At 37.4% G+C, this 23,384-nt stretch overlaps 1 protein-coding gene and 1 pseudogene across 4 annotated transcripts in view; one reads left to right on the forward strand and one right to left on the reverse strand.

The window, feature by feature from the left end:
* ASXL2 (ASXL transcriptional regulator 2) overlaps positions 1–23,384 on the forward strand; it is a 106,425-nt gene that overhangs the window by 21,676 nt on the left and 61,365 nt on the right. For 2 of the 4 annotated variants that reach the window (XM_037066774.1, XM_037066776.1), the window contains exons 2-3: positions 4,914–4,996; positions 5,195–5,197. The exons of 1 other annotated variant lie outside the window; for it this stretch is intronic. In XM_037066774.1, the coding sequence (XP_036922669.1) occupies positions 4,914–4,996; positions 5,195–5,197 (86 nt within the window). The remainder of the gene's footprint in view (positions 1–4,913; positions 4,997–5,194; positions 5,198–23,384) is intronic. One more of the 4 variants, XM_037066775.1, reaches the window with a different exon arrangement.
* LOC119001376 (cytochrome c oxidase subunit 6B1-like) lies at positions 13,514–13,975 on the reverse strand (annotated as a pseudogene).

Genomic DNA, 23,384 nt, shown 5'->3' on the forward strand with positions numbered 1-23,384 from the left:
GATTAAATGGAATTTGTAACGCTAATTAAAGAGCCCATAGTTAAATGCAGTGGATTTTGAAATTATTTCAACTTATAGGACATTTTTGACATTGTTGACTGCTTCATCCTTCTTGACTTTTCTGAAGCACAGGTTCTTCTGATTTTTTTCCAGTTTCTCTAGCTACTCCTTAGTTTATTTGCTAGTTCTTCTTCTCTTACTCTTAAACATTGGTGTATTGGTTTTATAGCATAGGCTGTCATCACTTCTCATTCTGCATATTTCCTGGATAAACTCATTCACTACTATGACATTGGTTAACCTAATTAAAGCTTTTGGACAGTAAATAAGCCATATAACACTGAAGTAAATCTATAAAGATTTCCATGTTTTTTTGTACATTTTAAATGTAAAATAAAATTATCTAGGTTACACAAAATGCAAGCTTTCTATATATGTGCATATCTGGAAGGAACTCATAAGTGCAGCAGTAATTGAAATACTGGTGTCGTTGAGGCTAGAGTCAAGCTCAAATCTTAGAGGCTATCTAGATTATTCTTTACTCAAAGTACAATTTTTATATCCTTTTTACTAGCTAGATGTGAGATTCTGTAAGTAGAGATATATTAGGCATGCTTTTGAAAATAATTTATTATGCTTTAATTTTGGCTAGTGTTGATTTTAATTTTTCTGAGCAATTATTCAGATTGTCATAGTTTCTAAAAATTGAATTATGTAGTTCCATAAACAGTTCCAATGCAGTGATACTTTGTTTGATAAACACTGCCCTCCTGTGGCTAAATTAAGCTAAATGTTTTTATAAAACTAGTATTCCCACTTACATGAAACCTGTGGTAAAAAATATGCAATATTATTAAAATACAATAGTAATATTATAATAGTACTGTAATAGAATACCGTATTTTTGCTAAGAAATATATGCAGCCATTTTGTGTTTTTCTCCATTTTTCCCTCTTGGGTTTCACTAGTTTGTATTTTTCTCATTATGTCTGTACATTTCTTTTTAAAAATTAGCAAATTAAGAGTCTAAATGGGAAAGATTGAAAAACATTAAGCTATTAAAAGGAGAGAAGCGACACTTACTTTTTATTAAAGATTTTTGTTTATTTTTCGAGAGAGGGGAAGGGAGGGAGAAAGAGAGGGAGAGGAACATCAGTGTGTGAAAGATTGATCAGTTGCTTCTCACACACCCCCACCTGGGGACCTGGCCTACAACCCAGGTGTAGTCCACTGGGAATCAAACCAGTGACCTTTCGGTTCACAGGCCAGTGCCCAATCCACTGAGCCATGTCAGCCAGGCTTCTAGTTCTAAATATTGAGAAAATTTATTATAAATAATTTTATAAATTAAAATCAATTTGAAATGTCTAGTATGTAAAGGATGGCAGTAAACATTTTTTAAAGGGAAATAGACATCCCTTAAGTAGTTTTCACTAAGTTTTTTCTATTTTATTTCATTAAAGAGTAGAAAGTCAGTTAAGTCCTCGCTAAAGGCATACAAAAATTTTTGAAAGCTTTTATTTATTTTAGAGAAAGGGGAAAGGAGAAAGAATGAGGGAGAGAAACCTCTCGATCAGTTGCTGCCTGCATGCCTGGCACTGGGGACCTGGGCAGAAACCCAGGTATGTTCCCTGACCGGAGTCAAACTGGTGACCTTTTGGTCGATGGGAGGACGCCCAGCCTACTGAGCTGCACTGGGCTCTGCTTCATTTTTGAAGGATATTTTTGCTAGATAGGAATTTTGGTTTCTTTCTGGGTCCTTTTCTTTCAGCTTTTTTTAAAAAAAGATTTTATTTATTTATCTTTAGAGAGGAAGGGAAGGAGAGAAATATCAATGTATGGTTGCCTCCCTTGAGTCCCCCGCTGGGAACTGGCCTGCAACCCAGGCATGTGCCCTGACTGAAAATCGAACCGTAGTCGTGTGGTTCGCAGGCCTGTGCTCAATCCACTGAGCCACACCAGCCAGGGCCTTTTCTTTCAGCTCTTTAGCATGATCTTCCACTGCTTCTGCATTCCATGATTTCTGACTAGAAATCCAAAGCCACTTAAATTGTTGTTCTCCAAAATGGAATGTTGTTTTTTCCTTGTCTGCTTTCAAGATTTTTTTTGTTTTGTTTTTAGTTTTTAGTGATATATCTGGGTATGGGTTTCTTTGAACTCATGTTGAGATTCATCAATCTTCCTGAAATTTTAAGTGTTAACTGGAATTTTAAGATTAAAAAATTTAATTTTTATATATATATATATATTTTTTAAGATTTTATTTATTTATCTTTAGAAGGAAGGGAAGGAGAGAAGGCGAGAAATATCAGTGTATGGTTGCCTCTCGTGAGTCCCCTGCTGGGAACTGGCCTGCACCCCAGGCATGTGCCCTGACTGGGAATCGAACCACGATCGTGTGGTTCGCAGGTCCGCCTTCAATCCACTGAGCTACACCAGCCAGGGCAAAATTTTAATTTTTTAAAATTTAAAAATTTAATCTACTGAATTTGGGAAGTTTTCTGCTGTTTCTTCACAAATGTTTTCTGTGCTCCATTCTGTCTCTTCTCCTTTTGGGACTCTGATGTCATGAATGTTAGATCTTTCATTATTATCCCATTACCTCTGTTCTTTTAATTTTTTTCTTTTTAAATTATGTGTGTCCCCCATGCCTCCAAAAAAAAGAAAAAAGGTTGCAGTCCAAATCCCCAGTACCTGTGGGGGAATGTGATCTTATTTTTGAAAGTAGAGTCTTTGCAGATGATCAAGTTAAGATGGGGTCATTACGGCAAACCCTAATCTAACATGATTGAGTCTTTATTAAAAGGGGAAATTTGGTCACAAAGACAAGGTAAAAAGGGAAGACGCATGAAGACACAAGGAGAATGGCATTTACCAGCTAAGGAACCACCTGAGGTCACCAGAAAGTAGGAAACTGTCAAGATGTCAGTTTTCTGATTGTTTACTTTGTAGTTCTCTGTTAATTTTAATTTTTTTGGTTAAGTTTCCTCTGTTCATTGGATTGGATAATTTCTGTTCGTATATCTTTAAATTCAGTGATTCTTCTGGTATTCCATTCTGAAATTGTGTCCCTCCAAGGAATTCTGGGCTTTATTTAGGTTCTTGTATTTTTTTAGTCTTAAAATTTTATCTTGCAAAGTAATGAAAAAAATTTATCATGCTTCACACATGCATATAATATATGTGATCTTCTCTGCTGGAAAAATGCTTACCTATTATTTTCCAAGAATATTTTTCCCAACATTTTTAAAAATCTTCACCCAAGGGCATGCTTAATGATATTGAGAGGGAGAGAAACATTGATAGTTTGTCCTTTGTACATGTCCTGACTGGGGACTGAGGCCTCAACCTAGGCATGTACCCTGATTGGAATCAAACCTGCAACCTTTCATTTTACCAGATGAGGCTGCAACCCACTGAACTACAACAGCTAGGCTTTTCCCAACTTCCTGAAGCAAGGTTATAATAGCTGCTTTAAAGTTTTGTCTCATAATTCCAACATCTTTGTCATCTTGGGTTTGTTTTATGTAGGTTGTTTTTTTTTCCTTATGAGATATGGAGATTTCCCTGGTTATTCATATGAGATTTTGGATTGTACATATATTAGGTATTTTGATGTGATGTTATGATACTGTCTTTTTCAGCCCTAAGGAGAATGTTACTTTTTTTGTTTTTGAGGGATGGGAGGATTTTTTAGGCAGACATTTGACCTCAGTGGGTTCAGGTAAAAATTTCTACCTACCTTCTAAATACTAAAATTCTAATGTAGTTTTCACAGTTTTTGTTGTGCTCTTCCCATCTGTTCTGCATATGTGCCACCTAGTGACTGATTTGGGAACCTGCCTGATAAGTAGTACGTTGAGGGTTAGATACCTAAGCATAGTTCAGAGTGACGCCAGAAGTTTTTATAGAACTTCATGGTATCTCTTTCTTGAGCTCCTTTTTGTAAGTTCCTTGACACTTTCTGGCTTCTAGAGATCTTCTCCCTTGTCATTTCTGTTTTGTTGCATACTTTCACAACTGCATCCGCCTTCAATGCCAAGCAGCAGGGTGGGAGAGAAAGAATATAAGCCATGGGGATTCCCTTCACACTCATAGGGCCTGATGGATTCTGCTTTCTTGAGTATTAGGTTTCTGTCTAGCCATTGCTGTTATCATCACTCTACAACTGCTGCCTTTGGATGCCCGGGGACAGGGCCCAAGAGAAAGGGGAAAAAAGAAACCCCAGAGGATCCTCCTCCCCCTTTACTACTCCTCAGACCAAAAAAGAGAGGACTTTTCTTGAAGCCACTTCTGCCTTCACTTAGAGTGCATTTCTGAGTTTGGGCTGCCACTGAATCTAGACTGAGTGGTCCCAAGGGAAACAAAACCATGAAATTCACCGCTGAGTTAGACTTCTAGTTGTTTCCTCCCTCAAGCCAGTTGCTGCCATTTTCAGAGTCCTTGGATAGTTGCTCCATGTATTCTGCTTAGGTTTTTAGTTGTATGTATTGAGTGGGAAAGACAGGATAAACCAGAACACAGATATGATTTTGATTTTATTATAACTATTCATTTGTTTTGGTTACGGGTTTTTGAACATCCATGCTATACTAGGCTTTGCTGAAAATGTGAAGACGGATAATCTTTAAGGTGCTTATAGTAAGTTCGCAGGTAGGCACGTGATGTAGGGGTGGAGGCAGAAAGTACACATAATTTCATCTTTTGTATTAATAATTGAGTTATTAATCATATCCTTTTGATCTATTTCTGCTTCAGGTTTGACTTGTTTGTGACTAAAAGAGAGAAGATCCTATTTATATTCCATTAATTTTCTAATTATCATCCCAAAATATAAGGGATGAAAAATCTCTGATATGTATGAATAGAACTTAAAATTAAAAATAATTTATTATTATATACTTGTTTCTCAGGTCTTAGAAAAATACCCCAATACACCCATGAGTCATAAAGAAATTCTTCAAGTTATCCAGAGAGAAGGACTAAAAGAAATCAGGTGAGTTATTTAAATATTAGTAATAATTATAATATACAATTAGAGTATTTTATAGTGTATAGCAGTATAATTTAGTTCTGAACATTGATTGTTTAGTGATAACTGCATTGTTTATTTCTGATTTATTCAGTCAGATCTTTGAAGCTTTCAGTCATAGTACAGTTGTAAAACCAAAAGTAAGTTTTAAAAAATTTTTAGAAGGTAACTGTCTTTACACCCATGCACTTTAATTCTTAGTAAGGCCTAGAGCCATCTTCAAGCCTTCATCTATCAAGCCAGGCTTTTGATTTAATAAGCTTGGTCATTAGCAGCTAAAAAGTAAAAGTACGGAAAGAGTGTTAGAAGTAGACAGTCTAGAAAGAAATAACCTTGACCACAAAGACTACAATGGAAAACATACATACATATATATGTGTATCACCCGAAAAAATATATATGTATATGTTTCAGGTAGTCTTGTTATTAATTGACCCAAGGCTGGGGTCAATTAATACAATATGAAAGGTAAACATACTTTAATTTCTAAGAGTCCTGTTATGTTACAATAGCACATAATAGTCACTGTTCATAACCAAGATCCTTTGTCATCAAGAAATGTTAAAATTGTGTTTAATATAATTTGTCAGGGCAGAAATCTGGGAGCCTGTGTTAGAGATATTTTCATTAAGATAGAAAAGGTTGAATGAGAGTAAAAGACAAAAAACTGTACTTGAACAACAATTAAAAAAAAAGAAAAGGTTGCGGTGCTTTAAAACTGCTACTAGTTCTCAGTTTGGGGTGGTTTTGTGTACCACTCCTGGGGAAGTGTTCAGAATTGTGGGGAGCTGTTTTTGATTGTCACAGTGGCTAGAAAGAAGGGAGCACTGTGGCGTTTAATAGAAGGTAACAGGGACGCTGTCTTCTATCATGCTGGACAGTTTCTCATACTGAAGGACTGTTCGGCTCAGATGCTAGTTGTATTTCTGTTGAGAAATAGTGAAATATATTTGTAAATAAACAACAGTACATTTTTGATAAATCATATTGTGTGTTGTAGATTTCAATTCTCATTTTCTTTAACATTAAATTCAATTTAAGGTTTTTTTATTGGCCTTTGATAATGCAGTTAAAAATTTTTGTTTTAATTTGTGGCTAAATGTCAGTAGGCTTGGAATAAATTAGGTTTGCTTTATTAATGTAAAATATAAATTAGTGTATCTCACTTTATATATGTATGTTCATGAAAAATTGTGTGAACATGTAAATTAAAACATTAAAATGCATTTGAAGAATTAGCTTATGCATTTTTTTGTAAATTACTTAAAAACTTACCAGTGATACAATTCTAAGTTTTTGTTTGAAATAGCTAGATTTATTAGATTAAAGTTAAAGCATAATACCCATTGAATTACAGATCAATTTGTATAAGGCTATAGGAAAGAGGATAAGTGATTGATTATTGTTACTATGAGGAATAAATTCTGCTTAGGTATACTAATATCCTTTTATAACACTATTGGGTCTTATAGGAGGGAACTAGAGATTTGATTTCTCTTCGTAAAATTAGACTTAATACACACTGGGAAATAGGCCAGGAAATCTGGTATGTAGAGATCAGACCTCACCAGTAATTGAGGTAAGAATGCCAGTTGCAGGGTCATCCAGTGAGGAACCGTGACTTTAAACTATCATTTCTAGGGAGCAGGCAAGAACAGTAAATAAGTAAAGCATAGTAAATTAAAAAAGATGGTGATGGAGTTAAGTGACTACAACACACTTCTTTCTAAGTCATCAGTGACTTACATTTTGCTAAGTCTGTAGGACTTTTAGTTCTCACCTTTCTTCTCAGTATTATTTATCGCAGCTGACTGCTCCTTCCTTCTTGAAACTGTTTTGTTACCTGAAGTAACCACAAACATTCCTGCTCTCCTTCCTTTCTCTCTAAGCTTTTCTTCTCATTTCTTTTTTTTTTTCCCTCATTACCTTCTCTCCAACTTAAGTGCACTTTTGTCCGTTCTCACATCTTTATCATTTTTGGCTTGTCAGTTCCCAAATACATAGGGAATCTGCCTCACACCTCAGCCTTTGTACATGCTGATCCCTTAGCAAGGGATGTGCTTTTCCTCACTGAACTTTTATTTTATTTTTCAAGTATCAATTTGAATATGTCTTTTTCAGGAAACTTTGACTGACTTTCTGGTGTAGGTCACATTTTCCTTTTTTAATTTATAATGTTCTGTGTTGTTTCTTCATAGCAATTAAGGTTTACAATTACATATTTTTGTGATCCTAAAAAACTCATGTAACTTCCCTGTTGCTTACATTAAGCTAGCTCCATTAGGGCAGTGACATTGTCTGCTCTTCCTTTTCCTCTTTCCCCCATAGTTTTTGGCATTTACCAGATACTGAAAACCTCCATCTTAATGAGGATATGAAATATCAGTGGTTGGAAGATCACATTCAAATGTAGTTATAACTTATTCTTTTGCTTCTGTGATATGTCAGGTGGTAGGCTTATAATAAAGATTTTAGGCAGGTGCCCTGGCTGTGTGGCTCAGTGGATTGAGCACCAGCCTGTGAACTGAGAGGTCACCAGTTCGATGGGGCACAAGTCTGGGTTGCAGGCCAGGTCCCCAGTTGGGGGCGTGTGAGAGGCAACGGATTGATGTTTCTCCTTCTCTTTCTCCCCCCCTTCCCCTCTCTCAAAGTAAATAAATAAAATCTTTTAAAAAATGAAATTTTTAGGCAGGTTATTGAATGAAAATGGATACTGTGCTTATAGAAGATGTGCTGTTATGTGTTTCTAAGTTTTTTTTAAAGCAGTTTAGATCTCAGATCTCTCTGTTTATAGAGAGAAGGGAAGGGAAGGAGAGAAACATCAATGTAGGAGAGATGTATCAATTGGTTGCCTCTCGCACACCTCCAGCTGGGGACCTGGCCTGCAACCCAGGCTTGGGCCCTTACTGGGAATCGAAACCAGTGACCTTTCATTTTCCAGCTTGGCACTCAGTCCACTGAGTCACACCAGCCAGGACACAGATGTGCTGTTCCTTACAGTTTTATTTTTATTTCTCAGTCAATACATGGCTTTCAGCTCTTTTTTTCTCTTTGTAGTTTTTTGTCTGCTCACCCATTTTGAAGAATCTTGCTTAATTTTGATTAATCCATACTACATTGTTTTATTTTTAAAAATGTTAAAGTGGTAGTAGCTCAAATGTCCATCAAGAGATGAATGGCCCTGGTTGGTGTGGCTCAGTGGATTAAGTGCTGGCCTGTGAACCAAAGAGTCAGTCCCCAATCCAGTTCCCAGTCTGGGCACATGCCTGTGTTGTGGGCCAGGTTCCCAGTGGGGGGTGCATACAAGGGGTAACCAATATTGATGTTTCTGTCCCTCTCTCCCTCCCTTCCCCTCTCTATAAAAATAAAATCTTTAAAAATAAAGAAAGAGATGGATAAAAAGGGTGGTATGTACACTCAATAAAATATTCAGCCTTAAGAAAGAATGGAATTTTGATACATGCTATATGGGTGTACCTTAACATCCTAAGTTGAAATAAGCAAGACACAAAAGGACAAACATTGTACAGTTCCACTTATATGAGATACCTAGAATAGACAAATTTATAGACAGTGTAATAGAGGTTGACTGGGGGCTAAGAGTAGGGGAGATTGGGAGCTATTATTTAATTGGTATAGTGTTTTTTGGAGGATGATGAAAAAGTTCTGGTAATAGTGGTAATGGTTGCACATTGTGATTGTTTCTCATAACACTAAATTATATACTTAAAAATGACTAAAATGGTAACTTATATGCTCAGTATATTTTGTCATAGCTAACTAACAAAAAAATATTTAAAACGAAGTGATTGGCTCTTGGCTGAGAAAGATTGAGAATACTTGTTCCTTTAAAAAGTTAGGTGAGAGGATTGAAAATTATTTACCCAGTATGGAATTCTGAATGAATTAATTAGAGATATTAACAAAACATTGTAACATTTAAATTGAATACCCTTTTATAATTGCATTTTAGAAAACAGGGAGAAAAGAAATCTCAAATTTTTCTCCTCATAATAACCTGCGACTTGTGAATTCCCTTTTTTTTTAACACTTAAGTGCACTCCTTTTAAAGATACTTTAGGATTTCCCATAGAAGTCATAGGGAAGAAAGAAGATACAGATTGTGTTCTTGCGGGTGAGAGATATTCTAGGATGTTCCAAAAATAGCTTAGTTCTATTGAGAACAGATGAGATGTGAAAGGGGCTTGGAGTAACTCAAAGGAGGAAGATAAAAAGATTTAAAAGGTTGGGGGGGAAACAGTAATTTGAGAGACTTGTAAGTTGTAATAATAGATGTCTAACTGGTATCTCATCATTTGTAAAGAACAGTAAGTTTATTTATGTAGTATTGGCCAGAAAATAGTTATTTCATAAAATTAGAAATGTTTTTAAAAATTGCCCTGGCTGTTGTAGCTCAGTGGATTGAGCATGGGCTGAGAACCAGAGGGTTACCAGTTCTATTCCCAGTCAGGGCACATGCCTGGGTTGTGTGCCAGGTCCCCAGAGGGAGCCATGTGAGAAGCAACTACACACTGATGTTTCTCTCCCTCTCTTTCTCCCTCCCTTCCCATTTCTCTAAAAATAAATAAATTAATAAATAAGTAAAATCTATTAAAAATTTGTTGCGACATCTCATTTTCTTGTTCAATTTTCCATGGCTAAAATATAGCCTAATTGTTCTTTCTCTTATATACCACAATAATTTCCTGATATCGAAGAGAATTGCTGGTTCCAAATTTGAAGTACTCTTAGAACTTTTAAAACGTATTGTCAGCCTTTAGTCATTTTTTATCTAGACCAGTTATTTTCTACCCTTTTCATCTTATGTGGCACACACCAAAAAATATATTTTTTGCATATCTGATTTGAAAAATGGGTATAATTTTTTTCACTCACACATGACAGTTATAGCTGTTGTAATTTTTTTTATTTGACAGTGTAAGGGAAAAGAGATTAGTGCCCCTGACTAGTTTAGGCATATTGCATGTTTTAAAAATTCTTGTGGCATACTGGTTGAGGGTCTAGACAGTTTCCTTTTTTAAAAAAACATGTTTATTGTTTTTAGAGAGGAATGGAGAGAGAGAAACATTGATTGGTTGTCTCCCAATCATGCCCTAATGGGGGATTGAACTTGCAACCTAAGTATGTGCCCTGACCAAGAGTTGAACCCCCATCTAACCTATTGGTGTATGGGACAAAGCTCCAACCAGCCGAGCCACACTGGCTAGAGCTAGACAGTGTCCCTTCTTAAAAAGTCAGTGTTGTTAACTGAGTAGAGATTTTTCTTGATTGAATTTACTTATTAAAAACCCTGTACTCTCATTATAGTTGATGTGTTGATCCTGGATTGCACTGTACATTTATGTGACTCTTAATATGAAGAAATACTTAACCATTTTTGTTTCAAAACACTGGAAATGAAATCAAGGATTCAGAGACATCAATATGTCCATTTGATGCATCTTTATCTATGTACTTCAGTTTCTAAGGGAAATTTTATGTTGAATCAATATAACGTGAATGGCAAATGGCTGTTGTTAGCCATTAATATAAATGGTCTTTGAAAAACTTAAGGTATTTCCTTTTTGTCTGAGGATGTAGACTTTACAGCACAGGTGGCAAACACAAGGCCTGCTGGCTGAATTCGGTCCTCCACCTTCTTTTATCCAGGCTGTCACCTCGTTTCTACCCAGCTGCCACATTGAGCATTTGCTTAACTGTTACAGGGTAGTTACATTTATACAGTCCTAAAATTACATTCAGCCCTTTGAAGGCAACCGGGAGGCTGCTGTGGCCCCTGGTGGAAGTGAGTTGGACACTTCTGCACAGTTAGCAGAAAAACAAAGTGCCCCATTTTGTCCTTTTTTCCTCCTGATTTTGAGTTCATATTTCTTCCTGTGATTACAGACTATGCCATTTGGTCATGAACTTTCAGGTGCAGTTCAAACCCCAGCTTCCCAAAGACACTCACACAGCTACACCCATACAGCTTCATGGAACTGTTTCTGTGCTTTGGGGACATTGATTTTTTTTTAAATTTAAGATATATTCTGTATAGTCTTTGAGCTATACAGTTCTGTCGTTCTCAGGATCCAGTTACCAGACAGAGCATCGTGGTAATTTGAACAGAGTAGTTATTAACTGGTTAAGGTATTAAGTTAACCAGGAATTAAGTATTAAAAGGTAAAGAGAACACAAAAGAATGCAGTAATAGCCCTGGCTGGTGCAGCTCAGTGGATTGAGCACTGAACTTCGAACCAAGGAGTCACCAGTTCGATTCCCAATCTGGGGCACATGCCTGTGTTGTGGGCTGGGCCCCCAGTAGGGGATGCACAGGAGGCAGCCACATATTCCTGTTCTTTCCCTCTCTCTCCCTCCCATCCCCTCTGCCTAAAAATAAATAAATCAATCTTTAAAAAAATACAGTAATAGCAGATACAGAGAGCAACCAGTACCTCTAGGACAGAGGCAGTGTGCCCCTAGGAAAGAAGGATATTCAAGGTGGCCCCTCCATGTCCCTAGATACCCATGGAGAAGGTTGGGCTGTGGTCTGACGGATGACAAAGTTCACTGGTGCTGTAGCCTGGGGAAACATAGGAAGCCACCTACTGGGTACTAGAATGACTTGTTGAAGCCCTTCTGCTGGGCACCAGTCCAACTTCCTGGGGTGCCAGCAGAGGCACCAGCAGAATTTTCTCAAGGGCTACCCATTGGCATTCTCCTGAGTCTTGCTGAAGGGTGAGTGTCCGTCATGTTCTGGGTGCTGCAAGCCACAAGAGCAAGCAGGCAAGAGCACAGTAAAGCCAGAAAGAAAAGCACCCCTTCTTTCTGCCCTGATCCTGCAGCACTGTGACAAAACTTAACATTGAGCCATTTGGCAAAGGTGAAATGTTAGGGCCCAGCTCTGCTATCACAGAAAAGGGTGCAGAGGAGGTCGGATTTAGAGCTAAAAGCCGACGAATTGGTAACTGGCACAGAAACCTTCAATAGTTTTTGCTGAGACCATTGGTCATACATATGTTGGTTCACTTGATTTCTTTCCATCTGCACTCCAGCTGAATTGATACACTGCTATTCCCCCCTTAAGTGGACATTCAGCAATCTTTTTATGTGTCTTCCTGCATTGAAAGTGGGTTTTTTTTTTAGATCACATGTTATTTTTCAAGTCCCATTAATAATCATTGATAAAATTAGATTTGGTGTATCATTTTACTGTTTTGTTTTTCCCTTTTTATATCACAGTCCCCTCTACTGCCTCTGGCCCCCCCCCCCCCACTGCCTTCTTTTGAATTGAGTATTTTGCAGCATATTTACACACACACACACACATATTTTATTTTTTGGCTGCATCTCTTTGGTTTTTAGTGGTTGCTTTAAAGATTATATAATATACACCCAAACTTTCATTGACTTCTTAGAGTTAATATTTTACCGCCTTAAAGTGTAGGGGCCTTGCAACCATGTTTCCGTTACTCATCCCCTTTGTTATATTTGTCATATGTGTTACATCTCATACATGGAATTCCCCACCAGACAGTGTTACTCATTTTACTTTCCACTTAAAATGGTTCAAAGAATAACTATGTTAACCCAGATGTTTACCATTTCTTTTGCTCTTCCTTCTCTTAAGTTCTGCATTTCTCTCTGGTACCATTTTCCTTCAGCCTGAGGAGCTTTCCTTTGAATATTTCTTTTCCCAGGTCTGCTGGTAACGAATTCTCTTAGTTTTCCTTTGTCTGAGAATACCTTTTGTTTGTTTTCCTTTATTTTGAAGCAAAATAAAGCAAAAAATTTTTTTTTGCTGGATATTGAATTCTGTGTTGACAGTTCTTTTCTTTTTTAAAAAAAGGTTTTATTTATTTATTTTTAGAGAGAAGGGAAGGGAAGGAGAAAGAGTGGGAGAGAAACATCAGTGTGTGGTTGTCTCGCATGTGTCCCCTACTGGGGACCTAGCCCGCAACCCAGGCATGTGCCCTGAGTGGAAATCGAACCATCGACCTTTTGCTTCACAGGCCAGTGCTCAATGCACTGAGCTACACCAGCCAGGGTGACAGTTCTTTTTTTTTTTTACTTAAAAAAAAATGTTGCTGTACTGCATTATGGCCTCCATGATTTTTTATGAGAAATCCTTGATTGAGTCATTGTTTTTTTTAAAAATTATTTTATTGTTGTTCAAGTATAGTTGTCTGCATTTACCCTCCACCATTCCCCCCGCCCCCACCCATCCCCATTGAGTCATTGTTTTCATACAGGTAATACTTTGATTTCTCTGGTTGGTTTCAAGATTTCTTTATGTTGAGTTTTCAGCAGTTTGATTTTTAATATTACTAGGTGTGGGTTTCTCCCCCCTCCCAAAGTTCCAACAAGTATTGTTAGTTAAGCCATGATTCAGGATCCTAGGGTGGGATGGATATACCCAGATCCCCTTTGACCTCCTTGGGAGAAGGATGGAAGACGGGGGACAGGTGGGGAGCAGCCAGTTCAGATCTTCCCAGGAAATGCGTCTTCTGCCTGGCGGTCGTCCCAGGCCGACACCCAGGATATGGGGCAAATATATATACGCTGGTACCATTCTCACATGAAAATATCACCCCCTTTAGCAGCCATTGCCTTCTCACAGCGGTGAAAGTCCAGGTGGTTCTGTCACCAGTTCTGGTCTGGTTCTGGTTGGGGAAATGGCCATCAAAAGGGACAGTCTTGTAGTTCTTGATTTTGGTCTTGATGTCTTCTGCCATACTGCTGACTCTTAAAGATGCCCCTGAAGCCGCTCGTAGCTCAGTGTGTGGTGTGGGTTTCTCTGTGTTTAATGTGTTTAGTCAGCATTGACTGAGCTTCTTGAATCTGTAGCTTTAGGTATTTTATCAAATATGGCAAACAGTTCTTTATTTTTTTCTTTACTACGTTTTCTTTTCATTCAATTACATGATTATTTTTAAACATTTTGTTACAGTTCCCTGAATCTCTGCTTATTTTTTCCAGACTTTCTATGTGTGTTTCAGAATGGATCATTTCTGTTACTCTGTCATCAAACCCCTGACTTTCTTTTCTGCCTTTATATTCAGCTATTGAGGCCATACAGTGGAATTTTTTAGTTTTGATGTTATATCATCTGATTTCAAAATTCCTGTTTTGTTTCTTTGTATAGTTTCTATTTTTCTGTGGTAAACTTCTGGCTTTCCATTAATTTCAATTTTATATTTACCACATGAAGTATAAAGTATTTGTCTGATAAGTTTCATCACCTGGGTAATTTCAGGATTGGCAACTATTGGTTATCTTTTCCCTTGAGAAGTTGTCACATTTTTCTGGATCTTCGTTTATGGCAAAATTTAAGTTTGTATTTTAGACATTTTTAGTATTATGTTATTAGTATTTTTAGTATTTTGTTAGTAGTATTTTAGTGTTATTAGTATTTAGTGGTTGTTTAGGCTCTGGTTTTCTGTTAAAAATCTGTGGAAGTGGTGATTTATTTCCTTCTTTCTAATAGGCAAACAACCCAGTTGTTCTCAGACTACTACTGGTCTGTCTTAACCTCTATAGGTGCTGGATTAGTAATTGTTAGTTTTCAAAGCCTTTTCTGCTGTTTTGGAGCTGTTCCATGCATGTGCCACTCAAGCTGAGTCTATGTGAGCAGTGGTTCAGTTCTCATAGCTTTGGCTGTTTCATTTGGGAGTGTCCCAAGTATGCACCCCTCAGGGATAAGCTCAGGCCTTGTGTAGGAATTAAGAGGTTCCCTTCTCTGGTTCTTTTGTCTCTGGAACCCCCTTCAGTTCCTCTTCTCTCCTCCCCCCCTCCCCCACTCTACCCTGCACTGTCCTTTTTTCTCTGTCTCTGGCCAGAAAGTCACATCTTTTTTTCAGAATGTTATCTATCCCCTACAGTAGTACATCTCCTCAACTAGGGCCTGCTGCTCTTCAGTCAAAGTGGTGAGAGAAAAACCCAGACAACTCACCCTGTGAGCAGTTGGCTAACTGTGAAGCTAGAACAATTCGCATGACCACCCTCACTTAATTAGACCAACTGCCTTGTGAGGGAGTTCCCAAGATTACTTTCAAGGCTCAATAATTTGCTAGAAGTGCTTGTATAATTTCCTGCTAGCAATAATTTGCTAACAGTGAAAACTGTTAAATTCATGGTTATGGAAAGGATACAGAGAAAGGATATAGGTTACAATTAGCCAAGGGAAGAGAGACACATAGGCCAGAGTCAAGGTAAAATACCAAACTCAGAGCTTCCAGTCATTGTCTCCCTATGACTTCGGACAGTGTTAATCATCAATATCAGTGGATGACAATATGCATGGAATTTTGCCAGACAAGGAAGCTCACTCGAGCCTTGGTGTCAAGTTTTTATTGGGGGTCCATCACCTGGATGTGATTTGTTACCCAGGTCGTTGACCTATTTCCAGTGTCTAGTGCTTCTGGAGGTCACCTGATAGCACATGACCCAGGCTCCCACCCTAAGTCACATTGTTGGTGTGGCTCAAAGCCTACACTCTAAATTAACAATATTACTATCTGGCTGGCCTAAGGCCCTCATTGAGGCTAGTGATTATCTTGTAGAAGCTAATATAGCAAAGGCCGGACCTGTCTTTAGGTAAGGGTAAAGTCTTCACTACATACCTCTGTATGTATCAGGTTTTGATTTCCCAGTGTGCTGGCTTTTAATTTTCAGTGTTTTAGGCAGTTGCTTGTAGAAAAATTTGACATATAATTCACATATCATAAAAGTTACCATTTTAAAGCATACAGTTCAGTGGTTTTTATTTAGTTCATTCACCCAAAACATTTCCATCACCTCCCAAAGAAACCTTGTACTCATTAGCTTACAGTCCCTTTTTTGACCTCCTCTCCCAGGCCCCAGTCCTGTGCAACCACTGATGTATTTTCTGTCTCCATGAATTTGCCAGTTATGTAATGGAATCATAAAATATGTGGTCTTTCGTGACTGGCTTCTTTCTTACAGTATAATGATTGGAAGGCTCTTTCATGTTGTAGTATTTATCAGTACTTCATTAATTGCTGATTAACATTCCAATGTACAGGTATACCACATTTTGTTTGTCTGTTTATCCATGGATAAACATTTCGGTTTCCAGTTTGGGGCTATTGTGAACAATAGAATGGACATTCATGTACAGGTTTTTGTAGGAAATTGGTTCTTGTATTTTTGTCCACAGTTTTTAGTTTTCACTAGCTAGGGAGAGAGACAAGACAGGCTGTTGTGGACCTGATCTGTCTTCACTATCCCCAGAAGTCCTAGCCAGTTTTAAGTCATGAAGATTGGATTGAGCTTTAAATTCATGGAACCTTCCTTGATTAACCCAGAGATTGCAAATCAGAACCATACTGTTTTACTTGGGCTTAGAATAGAATTCTAGGTTTTTGTGTAGCCTTTGTTTTCCAGTTGATTTTAAATTGCAGTAAGGGGCGATGGTGGTTTTCACAAAAAGTCTGGTGACATCTAATGTGGGTGTTTTATGAGTAGGTGTCCAGAATCTTAGTGTAGATTAGTTGCATAATTAGAGCCAGTTTTTTTCTACCAAATAAGTGAATGTGAATAGAATGTGACAAACCATTGTGAATCCATTGGCATGGTTAATGTTTAATAAGCATTGCTCTGTCCTAATGTGTGCCAGTTTTCAAAGGAAAATGTGATAATACATAGGCCTCAAACATTTGCTTCTTTACTGTAAGACGATAGGTATTCTGGTTTCTTTTAGGTAAACATATATTTAGATAAATATAAATTATGAAGATGGACTGTAGCAGTCAAGAATTTGAAGAGATTAAGGAGGCAAAGAGTCTGTATTAGTAGATTAGGCAATACCTGGTGGTAGTTTGGATTAGGGTGAAAGTAAGGCAGAGCTGGATAGAGTAGACAGATTTGAATTAATATGTTTCAGGACTGGCTGATGGCTTGGATGTGGGAGGTGAAAGGTAGGAAAAAATAAAAAATGATTTCTAGGCTTCTTGATTGAATAGTTGCCATTCACTGTAGAGATTAAGAATTGAGGAATAAACTGGTCAAGTGGGGGGCTGCTTAATAAAGGAATCATTGAGTGTGGATTGAAAGAAAAAGGTTTGAACCTCATGAGGGGTGAGGAGATACTCAAGTGTGGGGAATGGTTTAGTTATAAATGTCAATACAGCAATTAAAAGGTAGCAGTAGTCTGGAGCTTTAGGTATCTATTTTCAGAGATTAATACGTAATCTGTATGTTGGACATTGATGAGGTTAAATAGTTCCTGGTGTGTTACAGAATCTAAAAATCCTTTTTCTTTTGTGATAATATACTTTGACTTGTGTTACAGTCTAGGTTGATAAGTAAGGTACTACTTTTTTAAATGTAAAGGTTTACTCTTTGAACATTCCAAACTAAAAAGTACGTATTCTTTAGTATAAATTATAAACAGTCCTAACACCCCAGATTGTTTTGAGGTAAAATCTCAGGCATTTGACTTCCAACATTCCAGTGTGTATAACAAATAAGAACTCAAGAGACTGTGTTCAATTGGATATTCTGGATTGTTATAAAAAATAGAGCAACTAAGTATAGACATTAAGCGTATGTACTATTGATGAAATATATACACAGTAGTAAATCAGAGTACTTGCATATACTTCGGGAATATTCCTGCTAATCCTTTACCGTTGTCGACATCTCATTACAACTTCTATTCTCAGCTTGTTGGATAGCAGGTTTTTCCCCTCCATTAGCTGTGGCTGCCATTGATGTTCACAAATGTGCTTTCACTGCATTAGTGGAGGACTTCAAGCCTTTCTTCTAAAGCAGTCATTGCTTTCAATGCTCCTCCCTCCCTCCCAGTGGAGTCTTCTGAACCTGCTTTGCTCATCCTTTAACTGTATATATTTTGGCTCTTCTTATTAACATCTAACAGAGATTTGATGACAGAAGAGAAAGAAGAATATTCATTTCTCGAGACCCTATTCTCTTACTAGTGTTTCTTGTCTTTCTATTCATGAGTAGAAGAGGAAAGAGAAATTAAAAAGATCCTTGGTGTTCCTCAATCCATCATGCACAGATAGAGTGTTTTCTGAATTAGACCATTCATAGTGGTTTTGGTGAGTCATGAATTTGAATCTTTTACACCATAAGATTGGTGTGGACCAGGAAGTTATGTAGCTGATAAATAAGTGTAGCCAACTGCCTAGCTTTTAGATTAGGTGATCATTACTTATTTGTTACCTCTGAAAGACGTCAAGAACTATTTAAAAGCATTGGCTCTTTATGGAAAAAGACCTGGAAAGGAAGACACAGATGCTGTTTATATAGTAGTACTGACAAATTTGTGGCCAAAGCAGGTGACTTGTATAGGCATTCCTTGCAAGTGAAGTTCCATGAATAGTTCATTATATGGTACAATGTGATCCCCCTGATTAACAATACCCCCAATTAACAATACCAAGTGTATCATCTGTTGCAGTCCTTCCTCATCTTCTCCTCCCTCCCCAGGCCCCTGTTTAAACCAGTCATATTAATTCAGTCATTAAATGTTATAGCTGGAAAAGATAATTGGGATATTATAGTTACATCATTTTATTATTAAAGAATGAGGGCCCATGGAGATTGAGACTTGGCCAGTCTTACGTGTAGTTCAGTGAAACTAGAAACCAAGGCTTAATTACTGTGTCTGTTTGTGCTCTTTTCAGTGTAACTGCCTTTACATCCATAGTTCCCCAGACCTTTCTTTTCTCTCTTTTTTTTAACTTTTATTTATTCTTAGACAGGGAGGGAGGGCAAAAAAGAGGTAGAGAAGCGTTTGTGTTTGAGAAACATTGATTGGTTGCTTCTCAGAATGCCCTAACCAGGGACCTGGCTCACAACCCAGGCATGTGCCCTGACTGGAAATTGAACTGCAACCTTTCATTTCACAGGCCTGTACTCAATCCATGGAGCCACACCAGCCAGGGCTCCAGACTCTTCTGATTAGCATGTGTGCTCTATTATTTTTAAAATCAAATACATATTATGTGCTGATATATATCAGTATTAGGTTAGTTGCTTTCTAACTGTGAATTACTTTCCTGTAGAATCTGAAATTAAAACTACAGCCATTTATAGTAACTTAACTTCTGAAGGGGGCAGTACGTTTTTTAAGAGCTACCCTAACAGCTTTTAAGTAGGTCTTTACTTTGTTGTTACGAAGAGCTCAAAGTTGTCACCTAGCAAGGAGTTTTTCTTATGTTTCAGTCTTTATCCCAAGCAAGCTCCTTTAGAGGTGGAATTGTAAAGAACTTTGGAAATCATCTTCAAAGATCATGCTCAATAAACATTTGCCATATTGAAATTTGACCTCTTTGGAGGAGTCCCCATTGCACCTGGTTAGTATTAATACATTTACTTGTGAACCAAATAATCTCTTTCTCATGGTGTTAAAATGTATGTTAGCTTGCCTCATATCAAAAACTAATTCCATGTTCTGATTTTCCCCACCTCTTTATATGTGAAATTATATAGCAAGGAAAATAGAATCAACATTCTCTAGTACTCTGTGGCAGAAATCGTTATTCCCATTGAGTAGATCATCTGATTATTGCCTAGCTGAATTGCCTTGAGGTGATTTCATTAGAAAGAGCTCAGTTTAAGAGTGAAGAACATTATTAAATTGGTACCATATTTATAAGTTTGGCCAATACCTTTGAGTTTGGCCTGCATTTTCTTTATCTGCTAGTTGCAGTCTGCTTTCAAGCCCGCAAACCTTGTTAGGATGTCAGAAGGACTAATAAAAACAACAAAACCCCAAATGCTTGGATATTGACAGAAAATATTCCTGTTCATTGTTACTAAGCTTCTCAATGAGCTCCATTATGGATCAAAGGGAAGCGACTGAACATTAGGATCCATAGCTGATGGCTTTATGATGGCTCCTTGAAATTGAAATGCATGGGAAGAATATTAAAGGATGGGGAATATTTATTGTATCCACATTTAACTCTAAACTACTGTAATAATTTTATTCTGGCACATAAGTAAGGTAGTGCAACTGTTACCTGAAGTGGTATCGACTTTAGCTGAATTTAATTGTGCATTGTTAGATACAGTGATCATTCAGGCTAATTTTTGTGAATTCTGAAGAAGAAGTTAATATTTTATGTAGCACAGTGTGGGGAGGTTGCTAATTTGAAGAATTGTGGACATTGCTGGGAGGGAAGGGGAGAGTTTAGTTTTTGGCTTTATTGTTGCTTTGTAAAGAAAAATTAAAAGCTCTTTTTTTTCCTTCTTTCATTTTCTTGGGGTGCATTCCAACTCCAGAAGGTAAGAAGTATTATTTTATTTTAAAGAAGTATTATACAATTATAAAGCACTCTTTTAAAAGTTTAATTGAACTTACCTTTGGATGCATGATTTTTACCTTATAAAATGATATAATTAGTCTAGAAACTGAATAAGAATGGTAATACTATGTAAATGTTTTATTATATGTACTTTTTTTGTTCTTGTAGTTGATAAGTATTATTTGGTCATAATTTTAGAAACTCACTTTACATTTACTTTTATTAAGATCATCATTTGACTTAACTAGCATTGAGATACCTAGTATTCTGCAGATTAATAATGAAAATATTTATGAGATTGGAAATGTGTGGGGTAACATTTGCTTTTTCTGCACTTGTAAAATGTGCCACTTGTGGTCTCTATGGTTTCAGATGAGAAATCTGCTGTCATTTTAGTTTTTTCCTGTAGATAATGTGTTATTTCTCTCTGACTACTTTCAGAACCTTTTTTCCTTTCTTCCTTCCTTCCTTCCTTTCTAAAGACTACTAACTCTTCAGTTTTTAGAAATTTATGGGTTTTTGAAAGATTTTATTTTTATTTTTATTTATTTTCGAGAGGCAACCGCACACTGATGCATGGTTGCCTCTCTAGCGCCCCCTGCCCGGGAACCTGGCCTGCAACCCAGGCATGTGCCCAGACTGGGAATTAAAGCAGCAACCCTTTGGTTTGCAGGCAGGCACTCTGTCCACTGAGCCATGCCAGCCAGGGCTAGTCTTTAGAAATTTAATTATGCTGTGTCTTGGTATGGGGACTTCAAGTTTTATCCTATTTAGATTCCCTGAGTTACTTGAATATGTAACTTTTTCACCCAATGAAAGAAATTTTTAGCTGTTAATTTTTTAAATCCTTTTTTCCCTTTTCTTCTCAGACTCTGATGATACGAACTTTGAATATTCTGTTATTATCCCACAACTCCCTGAGATTCTTTCAGTTTTTTTCAGTGTTATTTTCTCTCTGTTGTTCACACCGGCTAATTTTTAATTTAATTTTATTTATTCTTGTGATAAATAGGCAGGTCTAATGATACATTGCTCTTTACCCAGATGACTGGAGAGACTTTAAACTAATCCAAGAGTACGTAACTATGCAACACAGACCAATTAGCCAGGTCAAAAACAAAATGGCTTTTTATACTACCCTGTAAACATCACAGCTCTTCGTCTGTTCAAAATGACCCTAATCTCACATGAAAAGTTAATGCAGGGGAATCAGAAACCTAGCTTTGTGGCAAAAGTAAAAACCAAAGGAAACAATAACAATTCATTGGTTGGTTGGTGAAAACAAGGAATTTGGTGCCTTTCACAGTGCTGCTTTGCTCTTTTTACTCTTGCTCTTTTTGTCCCTCTTCCCACCCTGTCCATGTTAGCTCGCAACAGGTTCGAATAAGCCATCTGAAACTTAACTCACTTCTTTGGAGATCACCTCTGTGCTGATCTTCTTTCTCCCATCAGTAACTCTTAACATTTACTGCCTGAGGGCTCAAAGCCCTCCACAGAATGTTTCCTTGGAATGGGTTTTGTTTGGCCATTATACTTCAGGGTGATGGACACACTGCCCGACAACTGGCATTTCTGGAAGGGCCTGGTCAGTTCCGTCAGGAACTGCTCACTGTCCAGCAGAACCATACCAGCTCCACTGGCCCCACCCCATCAACATAAGACCCAAGCATTCAGAAGCAGAAGTGCCACACTAAGCCACACTGGGTAAATTTTATTGATCTGTCCTTAAGATCATTGATTCTGTCCTGTTACCGCTATTGTACTATTAAGCCCATTTAGCAAGTTTTTCTTTATCCAACAAGTTTTTACATTTTTTAATGTATTTTTAAGTTCTGTGAGTTCTATTTTTTGTTATAGCTTCTACTTCTTTGCTTATATTTGCTGTGTTTTCATTCATTTCAAGAGAATGTAGAATTGCTTATTGAAACAAAAATGATGGCTGTTCTAAAATCCTTGTTTTATAATTTCAACATTTGTGTCAGTGTTAGCATCAGTTGATTGTCTTTTCTCATTTAGGTTATGGATTTACTGGTTCTTGGTATGACTGGGTGATTTTTCTCCTGAATCTTGGATATTTTAGCTATTAAGTTAAGAGATATTGGGTCCTAATCAATGGTGGAAATGGTTAACACTGCTCAGATTTATCATGGGAATCCCGGCTCTTATAGTGAACCGGTGGTCTTCTTGTTTTAACTCTGGTGACAGCAGAGGCTCCCAATGATCTCTGCTGCTGCTTTCTGTGGTGTTTGCACAGGCCAGGCTGCCTTATGCCTCTAGATGTGGGAAAAAGGGAGTCTATGGCTTGTGGGAACAAGAGGCTTCCTGGGTCAGTGCTTATGATAGGACCCCTCCTTGCTTGTGCACTGGGCTACTCAGCATTCAGGGGAGGAGGTTGTAGTCTCAGGCCCACAGGACAAGGAGGGTTCCTGGGCTGGGCTGCTTTTTACGGTCTGATCCCACTTGCTGGTGCCACCTTGCCACTCCTATTTTTGGTCTTCGTTTTTGCTGATTGAGGTAAGGTAACTTCCTGAGTCAAAGCCGTTTAATTATATCAGGTTTCCTATAACTCTTAAGTTACTTCTGTGAGCTGGAAAGTGCCAGGAATTGGTAAAATTAAGGGATCAATTGACTCCTTCAAAACTCAGAATCTCGATGTAAGTGATCTCTTGGCTATATCAAGACTGATAGCTGTTCAGAAGCAGAAAATAATTGTAATAAATAGCTTTGCTGTTCAGATGCATAAACTGTATTGGTAAATGAACAAGAAATACTGAATAGGACAAAGATATAAAATGACAACAAATTCTTAATTTTTGATGTATTTAAATCTGTTAAATTTTATACTCTCTTCAGCTCTTTGTTTCAGAACTATGTCCTTAGCTTATATTGACAAGTATTTTTAGTTTCTGTTTTCCACACCAATACTTCTTTTACCCCAAATTATATGTCCTTATATGCAACCATCTGCATGCACCTCTTTAGTTCAGAGACACATGATTTTCAGGAACTTGTCCCAGTTCCTGAAAGAAATGTTAGTTAAGAAAATAAAAAAT

The sequence above is a fragment of the Sturnira hondurensis genome, unplaced genomic scaffold (assembly GCF_014824575.4).
Source record: "Sturnira hondurensis isolate 20B ecotype Veracruz unplaced genomic scaffold, ASM1482457v3 Scaffold0016663, whole genome shotgun sequence".
NCBI lineage: Eukaryota > Metazoa > Chordata > Mammalia > Chiroptera > Phyllostomidae > Sturnira > Sturnira hondurensis.